This window comes from Sorex araneus, chromosome 3, assembly GCF_027595985.1.
Source record: "Sorex araneus isolate mSorAra2 chromosome 3, mSorAra2.pri, whole genome shotgun sequence".
In the NCBI taxonomy this organism is placed as follows: domain Eukaryota; kingdom Metazoa; phylum Chordata; class Mammalia; order Eulipotyphla; family Soricidae; genus Sorex; species Sorex araneus.
The window spans coordinates 92934927-92951631 of record NC_073304.1 but is presented as its reverse complement, the minus strand read 5'-3'; the positions used below and the strand labels follow the sequence as shown (position 1 = coordinate 92951631).

The following is a 16705-nucleotide window of genomic DNA, read 5'->3' as shown; positions in this document are numbered from 1 at the left end:
ACATTGGTGCATGCATCTGCAGTTCTTGTGGAGCTACGTGGTGCCAAGGAGACGACTGAGGCCAGCTGCATGCAAGGCAAGTGTGTTAGCTCTTGCAGGCTCAAAATTTGATTCTTATTTTTCCTTCCTTGATTGGAGCAACAGCACAGAAGGTAGGATGTCTGCCTTGCACACGGCTGACCTGGGTTCGATTCCTCCGTCCCTCTTGGAGAGCCCAGCAAGCTACTGAGAGTATCTCGCCCGCACGGCAGAGCCTGGAAAGCTACCTATGGCGTATTCAATATGCCAAAAACAGTAACAACAAGTCTCACAATGGAGACATTACTGGTGCCCACTCGAGCAAATCGATGAACAACGAGCAACAGGATGATAGTGATACAGTGATAAAGTGAATTTTCCTTCCTTAAAGTACTGGCTAGGGGCTGGAGCAATAGCACAGTGGGTAGGGTGTTTGCCTTGCAGGCAGCTGACCTGAGTTCAATTCCCAGCATCCCATATTGTCCCCTGAGCACTCCCAGGGGTGATTCCTGAGTTCAGAGCCAGGAGTAACCCCTGTGCATCACCAGGTGTGACCCAAAAAGCAAAAAAAAAAAAGTACTGGCTAATTCTTTAGTTTTAATGTTTCAAATCAACCCCAAATCTGCTTCTGATTATCTGCTATGTGCCTGACAGAGTACAAATCTTTAATTTTCCTGGGAATTTATTTTGGTACATGGTAGGATGTGGTCTTTTGTTGACTTAGAAACCATCTTACATATCATCATTTGGATGACTTACATTTCTTACAAGTCCCCTGTGACTTTGAGAGTGCCATGTGCAGGCTTGGCAAAAAGCTCTGCACTACTAACAAATGGCCACGTGATGTGAAAGTTTCTGCTCCTCAGAGCCTGCTTGGAATCACTGTCTTAGATTGGAGAGAAAGAGTTTAAGATGTATCAAAAAAGGCATCAGACTTTGTGACCAGTCAGTATTGGTTTCAAATCGAAGCCTGGAAAAGTAATATCAATGAAATTTGTCTTGTTATCTTAGAATGGGGACCCAGTCTTGTAAATTTGTTTGAAATAGTAGTGAGCAAGAGTTTCAAACAATATCAGGAATAAAGTAGGTGCTCATCTAAAGTTTATTTTTATTTATTTATTTTCTTTTTGGGTCACACCTGGTGATGCACAGGGGTTACTCCTGCCTCATGCACTTAGGAATCACTCCTGGTGGTGCTCAGGGGACCATATGGGATGCTGGGAATTGAACCCGGGTCAACCGCACACAAGACAAATGCCCTACCCGCTATGCTATCACTCCAGTCCTAAAGTTTATTTTCATTCTCTTAAATGAGAGTTCCCAATCTCATTGAAATTCCAGACCTTATCCCATGCCTGTCTTTGTTCTACAGCAGAGTGAAAGAGAATTGACCTGGGAACCAGAATTTTCAGTAGTCTCTATAAATCTATACTCTCCTGTAATGTAGATTTGGCTCTGGTACTAACCAGGCAATCCTCTGACTATGCCAGATGCAAGCCTGAAGTGGGCTGTCCACACGCACAGGGAGAAGGAAATTGTTTAGATGATGACTGTCTGGTAAGATAGTCTATTGATATGACTATGGAACATTTGAAATTTGACTAGTGCACTCTGATATACACTGGAAATGCACACTAGGTTCCAAAGATTTAGTATGGATAAAATGAATGCAAAACATCTTTGCGTTTTTGTATTGACTATGTGGTGAAATGATAATATTTTATATGTGTAACACTAAATAAGGACTGGAGCAATAGCATAGTGGGTAGGGTGTTTGCCTTGCACGAGGCTGACCCGAATTCAATTCCTCTGTCCCTCTCCCCGACAAGCTACCGAAAGTATCCCACCCGCACAGCAGAGCCTGGCAAGCTACCCGTGGCATATTCGATATGCCAAAAACAGTAACAACAAGTCTTACAATGGAGACATTACTGGTGCCCGCTCGAGCAAATCGGTGAACAATAGGATGACAGTGCTACAGTGCTACATTAAATAAAATCTGATTGTTTTTGTTTGGGGTGACACCTAGCTGTATTCAAGGCTTACTCTTGGTTCTGTGCTTAGGGATCACTCCTGATGGGGCTCAGAAGATCATAGGTGGTGCTGGGATTAAAACTCAGGTTGATTCTGTGCAAGGCCAGCATCTTACACATTATGTTATCAATCTGTCTCAACTTGACCCGCTTTCCTTTCCTCTTATTTTTATTTACATATTTAATTTTTTAACTTGATTGAGATTCTGTGACTTTCAATACTGTTACTTCTCATGAACATAATTCTGACACCACATCATCACCCGCGTGCCCACCTACCTCCTCCAAATATTTCGTTACTTTTTGTTTTGGAGACACACCTGGCAGTACTCAGGCAATAGGATGGCTCAGGGCTTGGAAGTCACTTCCAGAAGTGCTCAAAGGGCTGTATAGTCCCAGAAGGGTGTGTGTGTGTGTGTGTGTGGAGTGGGGGGCGGTGATTGAATCCAGGCCTCCTGCATGCAAGGCATGTTCTCAGCCCACTAAGTTCTCTCTGACCTCTGTTTTCACTTTTAACTTTACTGTTTCATTTTAAATTTATTTTTATTTTGGTGGGGGGCACACCTGATGGTGCTGAAACATCACTCCTGTCTTACAGGGTCACTTTCCTGTAGTACTTAGGGAAACATATGAGGTGCCAGAATACATGAGGTACCAGGTACAGGGGTCGGCTGAGTACAAGGCAAATGCCTGATTTCCTATACTATAACAGCTACTGGAAAGTTTTACATTAATAAGGAGCACATATTATACTATACAAGGTGATCTCTGGGTTTCCTTCTATGTTAATATCTGTTTAAATTAAATCATATTCCTTCTATATATGTTTCTATCCATGTGTTTTTGAGAATATGTCAACTTTGCAAAAACAGTTCAGGTGACTTATTAAAGTTATAAAGAAAAACACTTTAATAAAGTTAAGAAGTTAAAGATACAGAGAGGATAGAAGACCCAGTCTAAGGGAAGATAATATTTGGATATTCTGGATAAAATTTTGATTGGAATTCTAGACATCAATACATTTTCAATCTTTACTTGTTTTTGGTCATCCACTTTAAATGTTTTCTTATAAAATATTTCTTTATAAGAAATATTCGTTCGGGGCTGGAGCAATAGCATAGCAGGTAGGGTGTTTGCCTTGCATATGGTCAACCCAGGTTTAATTCCCAGCATCCCGTATGGTTCCCCAAGCACCGCCAGGAATTATTCCTGAGTGCAGAGTCAGAAGTAACCCCTGAGCATTGCAGGGTGTGACCCAAAAAGCAAAAAAATATTTGTTTAAGAACACTCGATGGTAATAATGGTTATGAGAAACAAGAATGACCACTAACCAAGGTATTCAATCATCAGTCTATTGAGTTCTACCATAATTAATCATAAACTGTGAACCTCTGGAGAAAGCAGCATTTATTTAAATATAGTCTAACATATATCTACTAGTTTTAGCAAAATTCAGATTAAACATTAATTGTGGCAGAGAGATTTATTTTGATTCCTGAATCTGTCATATTGAAAAGTCATAAACATATTTCATGCAGTGTTTCTCTTTGCTAAATAAGTGATTATAATATCCTTGTAGCACACTTATTAATGAGAGCCAAGGCAGCAATAGCAATGCAGACTAATAAAAAACTAACAGAGGGAAAACATACTGAAATATAATTATTCAATGTTCAAATATGTGATAGTCACAAAAATGGATTTTACCATCAATTAAAATATTAGAGATTAGCTTCAATTTGGATCCAAAATGTGAGTGCAGAAATGAATTTAGGATTTGAACAAAGAAACTTTAAAGATCTTTTATATCTTAAAACTTTGACATTGATTGAGAAAGGAGTTGAGAATTTCTAATTATTTGCTCTGGAGGAGTTAATGTGATGCTGCTTCCATTAAATGAGTATTATAGGGATTGGAGAGATAGCTTCATCAGCTGAGGTTAAGGGCTAGCTTTTCATGCAGGTGGCCCAGGGTCACTTCCTAGCACATCATGGTTACCCAACTATCACCAGGAGTGACCCTGAAGCACAGAGTTAGAAGAGGGCCCCAAACATGTGTGCTAACCCCCCCAAAATAAAAAATATATCTATTACTTTTTATATATTGCAAAGGAGTTCCAATACCATTAGAATCTTATAGAGACATTTGGGCCAAGTAGAGTGTTCTTATAACAGCTACTTTTCAGCCCATAGAGTCTTACTGATATGTCTCTGCTTTCCTTGCTGCTCTGGTTGGAAGCGTGGGAAAGAGGGTTTTTCTCTTTGCGCTTTGGTTCATATTTCATCTCACCTTGCGTCCTAGAGCTTACTCAATTTCATTACTCCTGTATTTGATCACGTCACTATTTTAACATCATAACAGAAATTCACTGATCTTAAAAAAGTAGAGGTGCATCCAAAGATGCATTTTTCTTTTTGATGAACAGAAGCTGAGATTAAGAGAAGGTTGAAGATAGGAGAAGAAATGAGAATAATCATTTTCGCTCAGTTATTTGTAACTCAGCTACTCAGCATTGTATCACAGTTAAGAATTAGTTGTCTTCAGGGGCTGGAGCAATAGCACAGCGGGTAGGCATTTGCCTTGCATGCAGCCAACCCGGTTTCAATTCCCAGCATCCCGTATGGTCCCCTGAGCACCGGCAGGGGTAATTCCTGAGTGCAGAGCCAGGAGTAACCCCTGAGCATCGCTGGGTGTGACCCAAAAAGAAAAAAGTAAAAAGAATCCGTTGTCTTCAATGATAGAGGGTAGAGGCTAGCCCGGAGAAGGAGGTGCTGAAAGGTGAGCAAAGTGCTTTATTGAAAAACCCTATCTGGAACAATGCTGCAAACCTTAGTGCCATACGTTATTAAAAAGTGTCTGTTTAGAGGTGGACTGGTGAGTGGGAAGGAAATATAGGGCATTGGTGGAGGAAAATGGACACTGGTGAAAGGATTGGTGTTGGAACATTGCGTGCCCAAAACACAATGGGGAAACTTTGTAATTAATCCATGATGACTAAAAAAAATTTTTTTAAGTGGTTATCTTCTTGGAGTTTTCTTTAACACTCCTTTGAATTCAAATGGTGCTTCATGTTTAACTAAATTGTTTTAATAATTTATAGAAAGTCAGAGGGAGTTAGTTCAGGTAAATTTTGTTAAAAAATAAGCTGAAAGGTACAAGCTTACAATGTTGTGATTCCTGGCAGACATTTCACTAGACTTAGTTACTAAAATACAGAAATCCAAAACTATGCTGCTGCTAGTGTGGCCTCCTGACCTCATATCTCTTCATTCTCAGCAATGGAAAACAAATTACCAAATGCTTTCTTTTCAGCAGATTGACTTTAGCGGGGAGAAACTCCAAATCAATAATAGTGAATTTTTTTATTGAAATATTGAATGTAATCAAAGTAGAGTGAAAGTAAAGTGAAATTTACCAGTTACATATGCGGGGTGGGGGGCTGGGGAGGTGGGGGGAAGGGGGGAGGTATATTATGATTCTTGGTGGTGGAATATGTGCACTGGTGAAGGGACGGGTGTTTGAGCATCGTATAACTGAGACTTAAACCTGAAAGCTTTGTAACTTTCCACATGGTGAATTAATAAAAGAAAAAAATAAAATAAAAAAAATAAAGTTATGTAGAGTTACAAAAAAAATAATCTGTTTGGTTCAAATCAACCATTTTCTCCTTTATAATGGAAGGACAATCTAAAGAATATTAAAGGATAAGAAAACTATAAATCAGAATATAATCTACCACTCAGCACATATATGTGAAATGACAAAAAGAATAGTTATAAAACTCAGATAGCATTGACTTTAGAGTAAAAGAACTGGTAAACTGAATTTACATAAAGTCCATACACACACACGTGCCCACATATATATTGCTTGTTTGTTTTGTTTTTTATGTACTTATTTATAAAGGTGACGTGGTTTGATCTGTTTTATTTCAGTTAAAAGAATAATGGAAGCATATATGACAAACAACTAACAGTTGTTAATTAGAAGAAAAATATTGACAAATTTATTTTATATTAGTCAAGTCATAAAATCAGAATTCATCAGTATTATATTTATGTAAATATAAAATTTTTATGAGTCAACCTAATATTTTATTTTTGTTAGTTAATAGGAAATAATAAAAGCAGAGTGTAATAAAAAACTTTTTGTTTTTCAACCACTAACACCACACAACATGCTAAATGAAAGTTGTTACTCTAGACTTGAAAGTCTTTTGTTAATTTTTAATTTATTATTATTATTTTGCTTTTTGGGTCATACCTGGTAATGCTCAAGGGTTACTCCTGCTCTGCACTCAGTAATTACTCCTGGTGGTGCTTAGGTGACCGTACAGGATGCCAGGGATTGAACCCGGGTTAGCCTCATGCAAGACAAATGCCTTACCCACTATATTACTGTCCTGGCCTTGTCTTTTGAAATTTTAAGACAAACAAGATGTAGAGGAATGTGTTTCATTTTGGGCAATAATGGCTTTATTTGATTTGCATTCTAAATCCCAGATCAATTGAATACACTTTCCATCTTTAAGTGTGCTTTCCACTTTCCACCTTTGATTTGCCATAACTTAAAAAATATTCTATCTTAAAACACAAAACTGAGAGGCATAGGTGTGTGTGATGCTGAAGCCCGAAACTATCTCACATGGGAAAGTTAAACGTGAGCTAACACTATAAACTAGTTTTATAATTGAATTCAGTATGCTTAAGAATAAAGCATATATTTATATATGCTAACTTTTCTCTAGTGACTGGCTTTATTATCCTTTAAACTATCAATAAGAAATCCAGTAAAGAGACTGAATGACAAAGAATGGCCTTGTTTTCTCTTCCTTGGTATAGATAGAATAGGTAGGTATTGTACCCTTTACTTAATAGGTGTCTGTTGCTGAACTTGGCTGTGCTCCAAAATATGAGGACATGCAAAAGGCAGAGTCCTATGCCCTATTATCTGATGATGATAGGAAAGAGACAAAAAAATTAAAAAGCTTACTTGTATGTGGAGTAACAGCTCTCCAAGGACATAAGTATGTCACTGAATTATTATATGGTAATTCAAAAGACAGACAATATTTTAAAAGATACCAAGAGAGATGCTTTTAAAAGGATTCTTAAATTTGATGTCTAAATTTTGTTAGGCTGAGTAGGAATAGAAAAATAAAGAGGAAAGAGGAGCCTCTGACAAGAATTGTTGGAGTCAGCTGAATATCTGGAAGGTCCAGTGAAAGAATAATTCATTTCAGTTTCCACAGAGTAGAAGGCTATGTAATCTCCTAGCACCTCCTTCAATTATGCCTCTGCTGGGACAAGAGAGATAGTATAGGGGAGAATGCACATGCCAGGCATGTGGCCAACCCTAGTTCAATGACAGTAAGCACTGGTCCCTGGTCCCTCTTTGCTAGTGTACAGCATTTAAAACATTTCAAATAAGGCAGTCCACAAGCTTGCTCTCCTGTGGTGGATGAAGGGGTGTAAGATAACATTGGTTTGTCCTTTCTGCCTTGTCACAGGGAGCTTAGGTTTATTGGGTTACTCCTACCACAGTGCTCCCATTTCTCTGTGTTTATTTGTAACCTCTTTCTTTGTGCTCTGCTTCCCCAAAGGGTCAATTGCCTTCATCTCTTAATCAGACTCTGTTAACTTCTAAATATTTCTTTACTCATCTCCTTAAATCCTTTGCATTCAGAGCAAAGTCCTTTATGGATAGACACAGGAAGACTATGCTTTTGTAACTTGTGACTTAATTGACTCCGAATAATAACCACTCCTGGGCATCTGTTGCCCTTACTTTCTACTACCCTCAAAGCAGGGTCCCAACAAGGAACTAGATGAACCTAGGGCAAGCAGTGAGCTACCCTGGCATCAAAATGAGCCAGGCCAAAGTGCCATAATACTTAACTATAAGTTAAGACCATGGCCATGGACAAATTCTGTCATGATTCAAAAAGTAACAACTAGATTAGGACCTTACTACAGGTTAAGATTAATCTGGCCTGAGCATTGTAGTCAGATCTATAGTGAGATGTCCCCAGAAAAGCCACCCTACAAGCTTAATGTATCTCTTACTGTGTCCATACAAAATAACTAATATTAAGAAGTAGAATTAAGATGTTGGACTGGAGCAGTAGCACAGCAGGTAGGGGGTTTGCCTTGCACAAGACCGACCTGGATTTGATTCCTCCATCCCTCTTGGAGGGTCCAGCAAGCTACCAAGAGTATCCTGCCCACACAGCAGAGCCTGGCAAGCTACCTGTGGTGTATTAGATATGCCAAAAACAGTAACAAGTCTCACAATGGAGACGTTACTGGTGCCCCTCCAGCAAATCAATGAACAATGGGACAGTACTACCTGTAACAGAATTAAGATGTTAATTAAGTTATTGGACTAAGGAAAGGAGAAAAAGCCCTAGGTGGTATTTCACCTTTGAGCTGGGATCTCCTGACCTAAGGCAATCAGGAAGGGCTTTGACATGTTGATTGTGCTACCCAACCTAGGTGTGGTTGCTATCCCCAAAGCTGAGAGGTTGAAAGAAATGAGAGAGACCAAGGTGTTGAGTCAGAACCTGCAGAGGGACAAGCAAGGGAGACTGGAGGAGATGGGAATGAAGGGCAGTATGAGACTGGAACGAGGAGCTTAGTAAGATTGGAACAGGCACGTGGAGAGAATGAATAAATGGCAACTGATCACCAACCAGCCTGGCCCTCGTTCCTCCTTCGTCCACACATGGCATCAGCCTTCCCCAGTGAGGAAGCGGCCTGAGACCACCTAACGCAGTGGCGAGAAAGAGCCATGGAATTCCTAGTCATTTTTGTGATTACACAAAAGGGGTCGACATATCTCACTGTTCCATCATGACCAAATACCTACAAAGACTAAAATCTATTATCTAGATTGGACTTTGCTAAGAGGTTACTGTGAATTTAAAAGGCAGCCATTACATGCCAATAATAATGATAATGATAGTAACTTTACCAACAAAAGAACCTAAAATTAATTAAGCATTACTAGTTGACAAATAGTGAACTGGACAGTTTTAGGTGGATATATCCAATTTTAACAACACTTGCAGGTTTCAAAGCTAGAAACTTGTCTTCTAGAATTTTCACAATCCTATAATAGGCATGATGATGATGATGATGATGATGATGATGATGATGATGATGCTCATTCTATATAACTAAGAAAATTGAGGTAGGGAAGACTAATTAACTGCTTAAGGGAGCATAGCAATGATTCAAACTTAAATGTTTTAAAAGTCCATGAGCACCAACTTCCTAGAGTTCAAAACTATCACTATTATTCCCTAATATTATCTGTACTGTTTAACCTTTCCTACAAGGTTGGCCAAACACCAACCCTGAATTTTGCTAATATTTGGAAAAAGTTTTTTTTCTCTTTGTGTCACACCCAGCAATGGCGTTAACTCAGGGGTGTTACTCCTGGCTCTGCACTCAGGAATTACTCCTGGCTATGCTCAGGGGACCATACGGGATTTCAAGGATAGAACTCAGGTCAGCTGCATGCAAGGCAAATACCCTGCTCACTGTGCTATTGTTCCAGGCCCAATATTTTGAAAACATTTTGATAATAATAAGTCAACACTCCCCATTTACCTTTCCATCTGTTTTTGCAAAAATGGTTGACAAATGAACAAAGAGGCAAAACAAGCTCTCAGTAACTTCTGCCCCAGAAACCCATCAAATATAATGAACTGGAAACTCATTAACTATGGCAATACCTATTTTACATCATCAAGACAACTTTGTACCTGGGTGCAAGACTCTTGGAACTTAATTAGAGGGTCCAGCACAGAGTAGTGCAATGTGGCTCAACATGCTTGTCAAACCAGAGCCACTTAAAGACTCAGACTTGGGTACCTATCTCAAATAAAAAAATTTTCAAAATTAGTATCTTTTATCTCACATAAAGCAACAAAGGGTTAATTAAAAGCAATGTCTCCTTGTTTCTCTGGGGAGCTCCTTCTCCCCTGTCAATATATGACTATTTACACTACCAGTTCATTTCCTCTGTCCGAAAGATACTTTATTGCCCACTAAATCAAGTTTTCTGTAAATTGCAGAAGGAGAAAAGCTCCCCAAACTGCTTATTCCATCAAAACCAACTCCCGTATTATATTGGCCAAAATGAAATCCACTAATCCAGGGCACCAAAGCTGATAATGTGAGAAAAGGGTGCGCGATAAGATTTTTTTAAATCCTCTGGAGTCATAGCTGGTCATTACTTAACCTGTCAATCATACATAGTAGAATTCCCTTTACCCCCCACCAGATAATTGCATTGAGTTATATTTGTTTGAGCTACTATCATATAAGCACTGAGAAGAAAGAGGATATGCCTAACTTGCTTCCAATAGCATTTTGGGTATCATTCAGGATAAACAATGCTGAAGTGCTGGCAGAGACATGGGGTAATTAGCTCATGCATTTGGATGCAGTGATCCTGCTCCAGGTCCATACAAGTTCTTGTGAGCCTGAATCCCTGGCAGGTACTGGAAATGTAGTAGCCGTACCATTTTTAACAGCAATCCCCAAAAAACGGCATCTGCTCAGACTTTCTCCTTAGCATAGCAGAGCAGAGTTGAGGTATGCAGATTGCCACTTTTTACCATTTGACTTGGTGAAACACTTCCATTTTCTGAGATCTCACTTTTCCATTAGAAAAATGAGAATAGGACTTAGGTTTCTTTCCTTCCTGAAAATATGGTTATGTAGATCAAATATTAAAATCTATGGGAAAATTCTTTGGATAATAGGGTATTACTATAAAATGCATTGAGGTAACTGCGAAATTTGAAGGGTGTGTTGTTTTGGAGGACTAGAGTTTAGTCTTTAATTATGATTTTAATATTCTCTCCACTTCTCAGTGCTCATTGGTAAATAAATGGTTAAATTTTAACATCTATGTTGCATATCTTCTGAGAAAAATCACCAATAAGTTATCATTTGTTATCACATACTATATTTATTTTAAAAAGGGAGGTTATGTTAGTACCGAATATTTACTTAAGACTTGAGAAACTTGGCTTAATTCCCTAGACATCTGTAGTGTCATCAAGATTATCCAAATATTTCATCTAAATTCTATGTGCTATCATTTGCGGCCATTATGTGTGGCTCTCTCATCAATCTACATAATAGTGCTTTCTGGCTCATTCCATCCTTTTAAAATTTTGTAGCCAGTTATCACCTTAGGTACCTTTATGTTATTTCAGTACCAGTTCTCTTTTCCTTGGCTCAAAGGTCATCAGTAGGAAATATTTATCACTTTTAGTTGGTTTCCCCATGAAATCTTAAGCACATTTTATCCATTTATTTGAATTCAGGATCACAAGCCTTGCTAGTCTCTGCTCTATGAATCAAGGGGAAAGGGCTCTTGTCAAAATTGCTTTATCGTCCACTGCAGAACCTGTTCCTCTCACCCGAAACAACACAAGGTGAACAGGAAGACGAGCACTTGGAATAAAGAAGCTCTTACCACAAAGACTTCACAGCAGATGCAAAGGCCACTGTTCTTGGTAAAGGCATGAGTGATGTCCAACAGGGCAGGTCTTGTCATGGGTCCTCCTGTTAAGACAATGCACTGGGGCCTGTAAGTGGTGAGAAGAAGCTATGAGAATTGGCCACCCCGGAGTCCAGAAACCTAACTACAGAAGTCTTGTGCAAATGCAACAATCCTTCCCCGGCATAGTTCTTGGGTTTCAAAATTCTGGGGACATTCTTCTTTTCCATCTTTGAATTCTTGATTTGTTCATGATGCAACATGTGATGTAAGGAAAAGGTGGCCACTGATGCCATGTTTACGCCCCAATGCAGCTTGTCCCTCTCTGGCTAGAATTTTCCTGCTACTCTCATTCAGCCTCCTTGCCAGCTTTTGCTTTCAGGTTCTATTCAAAATACCAAATAATAAAGAGCTTAAAGGGTCAATTCTCCTAAGAGAATTCAATAAGCTTCAAAACCTAACCTGAATGAAGATGGCACCCATCAGTATGGACTATGGGGCCATCTCTCTGAAATCCAGTCACTTACACCAACCTCTCTACCTTCGTGCATAGGAGACAACCCTGAGCAACTCTGGGGGCTCATCCTCCAGGGAAGGTATAGCTCAGAGCAGAAGAAAAGAGAACTCTTACAGAAGATGTAAGAGAATATGTGGCAGGTTTATGTGACTGCCTGTTCTAAGATAGGACCATAAAACACATAGCTCTTTATGTATATTTGTCTCAGTAAAAGAAGGTCACTTCTGTTTCTTTTCTTTTCTTTTCTTTTTTTCTTTTTGGGTCACACCCAGCAATGCACAGGGGTTACTCCTGGCTCTGCACTCAGAAATTACCCCTGGCGGTGCTCAGGGGACCATATGGGATGCTGGGATTTGAACCTGGGTCAGCCGCATGCAAGGCAAATGCCCTACCCGCTGTGCTATCCATCCAGCCCCAAAGAAGGTCACTTCTGATGTGAAAAAACAGTAGGATGTCTGAGAAAACCATTTTTACCTAAAATTTTTCACATGGTCTTCCACTGTCGTTAACTCCAGAGCATTGTCCAAAGCACTCACATAGGACAGAGCTTGTGTAGATGAGCCCCAGTTCACATCTGTGGAGGAAAGAGAGATCTGACATAGGGAACGCTGACCTTCTCTCTGTACACTGTAAGTAAGTTCCATGGACTGTGCCCTTCTGTGATTTTCCTTGGGTGGGTTAGCCGTGACAAGTGCCCAAATAAGAGGACTATTTCCTGGAAAGTGTTTCCTAGAAAGAGTAAGGCCCCCTTCTATGAGCACTATGGATTCTTAGAAGTGGGACTTGTCTTTCAGGCTAGTGAACAAATGTTAGATTTCTGGTGGTCCATCTTCTTCCCCCAAGCTGTGTGATAACCAAAGTGTAGTCAGATAGGAGAAAAATGGGGAAGGTTGGTCCTAGAACAAATTCAGGGGTCTTTGAAAACTATAAAATCAAAAAGAAAAGAAAAATTCTTATACATAGAGAAAGTAATACAGGAATCTCTCTTTCTCTTTCAAGTTTTTCATTATTATTTTTTGAAACCTGATTTATAGTTTTTTGATAGTTTTTTTTTGCTTGTAACATAAGAAAGCTTCTTAATTCAAGTTCACAAACTTCTTCTAGGAGTTTTAGTGCTTCAGATTTTATGTCTTAAAAATATTTTTAATAATTGTTATTAATTATTAATTATTCTAGGAGTTTTAGTGCTTCAGATTTTATGTCTTAAAGGATTTTAATAATAATTATTAATTATTAATAATTATAGTTTTAGTTCTTCAGATTTTATGTCTTTAAAAATAATTATTATTATTTATTATTATTATTATTCCTCCACCCTTCTTGGAAAGCTCGGCAAGCTACCGAGAGTATCTTGCCCTCACGGAAGAGCCTGGTAATCTACCCATGGCATATTCGATATGCCAAAAACAGTAACAACAAGTCTCACACTATAACCTCTCACTAGAGTAGTCTTCTCTGACTTAACCAACCCCTCCTTCTTGCTTTTAATTTTTAAAAGCAGTTTGCTTGCTCATTTAACAAAAATTCATTCAGTGCCTACTAATAGCTTGGTCCTAGGAACACAAATCATTAGTTGGGAAAATTTTCTTGGACAATGCTAAGGAGAGTAAATCTTTTCCTCTCCTTTTTTTTTCACCAATTCCTTCATCATTCTCAAGATGCTTGCTATATCACATTATAGTAAATGATATGTGTGGATCCTTTGTGCGTATCTGTGAAATCCTGGAAGGAAGGCAAAAGATTTCATGATCATGACATTGCAGGGTGATAGAATGGAAAATTGGTGGGGCTTTGGCATCACACACACACACACACACACACACACACACACACACAGATGTGAATATTTCAGCTACTCAGCTATGTCACAGTCTGATTCTTACTAGGGCAACGTTTTGAACTCCAGTTTTCTTCATCCGTGAAATAAGACCAATAAGCCCTAATGTGAAGAATTTTGAGGAGGACCCCCATAAGTTCAAGGCATGTAATAGGTACTTAGCTGAGTTAACTGCTGTCATTATTATTTCAGATTATTATTATCTGTTGCACTCAGGGTCCACCTCAGCCCATGGAAGGCACTCAATGTTTATTGAATATGAGAGTAGCTAGAATGGAATTTGGACACCCTCCCCCCCACAACCACATAGTTCTTATCTTACCTGGCTTCTTATATGTTACGTAGATATAGAGGAAGAACTCAATGACATAGGTGATGACAGCTGCCCACCAGTTGATGACAAACATGACAGCACAGCACAAAATGGCTCCGAAAAGAGACACCCACATGTTGTAAATTCCATATGCAGGTCTCCAGCCTGAAAGTGAAATAAAAATAATCTTGGGCAAGAAAAACTCTGCCACCATCACACACTGACCACTGGATATTTTTTCCTAGCATATACACCTAGGCTTTAATTTTTAAAGCTATTCATTTTCTGTGATTTTTGATCACTGAATTTCAAGGTCTAAATATACCCAAAAAAGATGCTATAAAACATAAAATATGTGTCACTCATGTCCCGGTCATACCCTCTGCATGCCCCCAAATATCTTCATCTGATATCTAACACTCTTTCATGTTCCAAGAAAGTCAAGATCAAGATAATGAGCTTAGAGTTCTTACAATGAAGAGAGAACAGTTTCGAAAAGCCAATTGAATGACTTGCTGAAAACCCTTTATTTTTTCCGAGAGGAAAATGCTTGGTCTTTCAACCTTTATAATATATGGAAAAGGAGAGTTTTTGTTTTTCCCCTTGTGTGTTTTATAATGAAATTATTTGTCATGGTCCATATGTGCTTAGAATTTCCCATGTTTGTCTATTCTATGGAATGAAAAAAAAATTAGAGAAATTATGAGGCAGTACTGTCAGGAGGGGAAGCTATCGTTTGAAGGCACTTTTTGGTCTCATAGTCAAGTCCACTTTAGAATTGCCCAAACACAACCACAACAGAACCTTGAACATCTTCAGGAGCAATTTCCTAAATGGCCACAAGATGGAAATAGCACGTTGAAAACATTGCTGAAAATGCCCTTATTTGTCTCTGAATTTTGCTGTGTAAATGTGAAGGAGAGAGAGAGAGAGAGAGAGAGAGAGAGAGAGAGAGAGAGAGAGAGAGAGAGAGAGAGAGAGAGAGAGAGAGAGAGAGAGAGAGGTGGGGGTAAGGGGACAGGGGAAGAGGGAAAGACAGACAGAGAGAGAGAGAGAGTTAAGGTGTTAAGTGTATATATAGGGGATGGGAGAGAAATTGATTTTTTATTTCCATGTATCCATGTATGTTCCTCTATGTGTTTTTTCATGTGTGTTTTTGGGTTATACCTGGCAGTGTTCAGGGACTACTGTTAACTACGTGCTTGAGAGTCATTCCTGGTGGTACTCTGGGGACCACACATCAGTGGGGATTGATCCCAGACTTCCCCCATGCTGAATGTGCATCCAGCCCTTTTTGTCTGGCCTTCTGTGTGCTTCTCAGTCTCCCTCGCCTTTATCTTATCTGCTCTTTTCGTCCTGTCTCTTCATGTTCTTTCCTGTATTTGCCATCTTTATTCCTTTACCTTGTTTTTTCAAAACTAGATGTACTATGGCATGGAGGCACACATGGATGTATTGCTTTCCAGACTTGAACATAATGTCCTCAGCTTAAAAGCAGACAAAGCTACACAAATTGTCCTTGGTTATCTGCCACAACCTAGTGGCCTCCGGTGGTTGAAAGTTTTCATCTATATTTTACCTTATTGACAACAGACCCTCCAAAGGAGAGTTAAGACCATGACAGGCCTGAAAGAAAGAAGTGTGTTCCTATCCCTGGCCAAAGTCCTTTTGAGAAAGACTTTCTGGAGGTTGGTGCTGGCAAATCTCCAGTCTTGGGGAAAGGCAGGCGCCATTCTATTGGTCAATGGAAGCAGAGAAAAGCAAGGAAGCTGCAGAATTGGTGTGGAATCTTGCCAGAATCTGGCACTTTAAGCCAGAACTTGAGGGATGCAGGGATGTCACCGGAGTCCATGTGAATCTGCATCGACTGTGCTCAGCAGGTAATTACAGGAACTACTCATCCTTCTCTTCAGCACCATGGGCAAGAAACAAATTGATAGTAAGGAAGTTTCAAATATATACATTTATTCCACTTCTGTGGTCACTTTCACCCTGGAAATAAATAGTGGTGTTTTTCTACTGCTGAAATAAATGTGGTTTCTCTTGCAATGAATAATTTATTGCCACAGGAGAAAATTGACTTTACGGTTGGTCAAAAAGGCCATTGCTCAAATGATTCTTTTTTATTTCAGGAGCCATCCCCCTGACTCACTAAAATAAAGTGGATTACACTGCCCACCAGGATATGGAGAAAGACATAGGCACCGATTGATCACTTTTTTGCTGGCTTATTTCACTTGGAGACAAATAAACTGTTTATTTGGGCTAATTTTAGTTTTGGAAGGTCAACTTACCTGGAGACTTGGCGTAAGAGGCATGGAAGCAGGAGAAGTTAATAAGTGCGTAGGAAGCCAGGAAAAAGTTGGAGATGATGGGAGCTATGGTGTTTAGTTCCGCTGTGAAAGAAGCAGAATTGAGCATGTACGTATGAGAGATGAGACCAGGAGCTGAACAGCTGTTACAGCCTG

At 39.3% G+C, this 16705-nt stretch overlaps 1 protein-coding gene across 3 annotated transcripts in view; it reads right to left on the bottom strand.

Moving 5' to 3' along the window:
- SLC12A1 (solute carrier family 12 member 1) overlaps nucleotides 1-16705 on the bottom strand; it is a 111585-nt gene that overhangs the window by 43518 nt on the left and 51362 nt on the right. For all 3 annotated transcript variants that reach the window (XM_055131928.1, XM_004609652.2, XM_004609653.2), the window contains exons 13-16: nucleotides 16532-16633; nucleotides 14247-14402; nucleotides 12562-12661; nucleotides 11547-11658 (exon numbers count right to left, since the gene is read on the bottom strand). In XM_055131928.1, the coding sequence (XP_054987903.1) occupies nucleotides 11547-11658; nucleotides 12562-12661; nucleotides 14247-14402; nucleotides 16532-16633 (470 nt within the window). The remainder of the gene's footprint in view (nucleotides 1-11546; nucleotides 11659-12561; nucleotides 12662-14246; nucleotides 14403-16531; nucleotides 16634-16705) is intronic.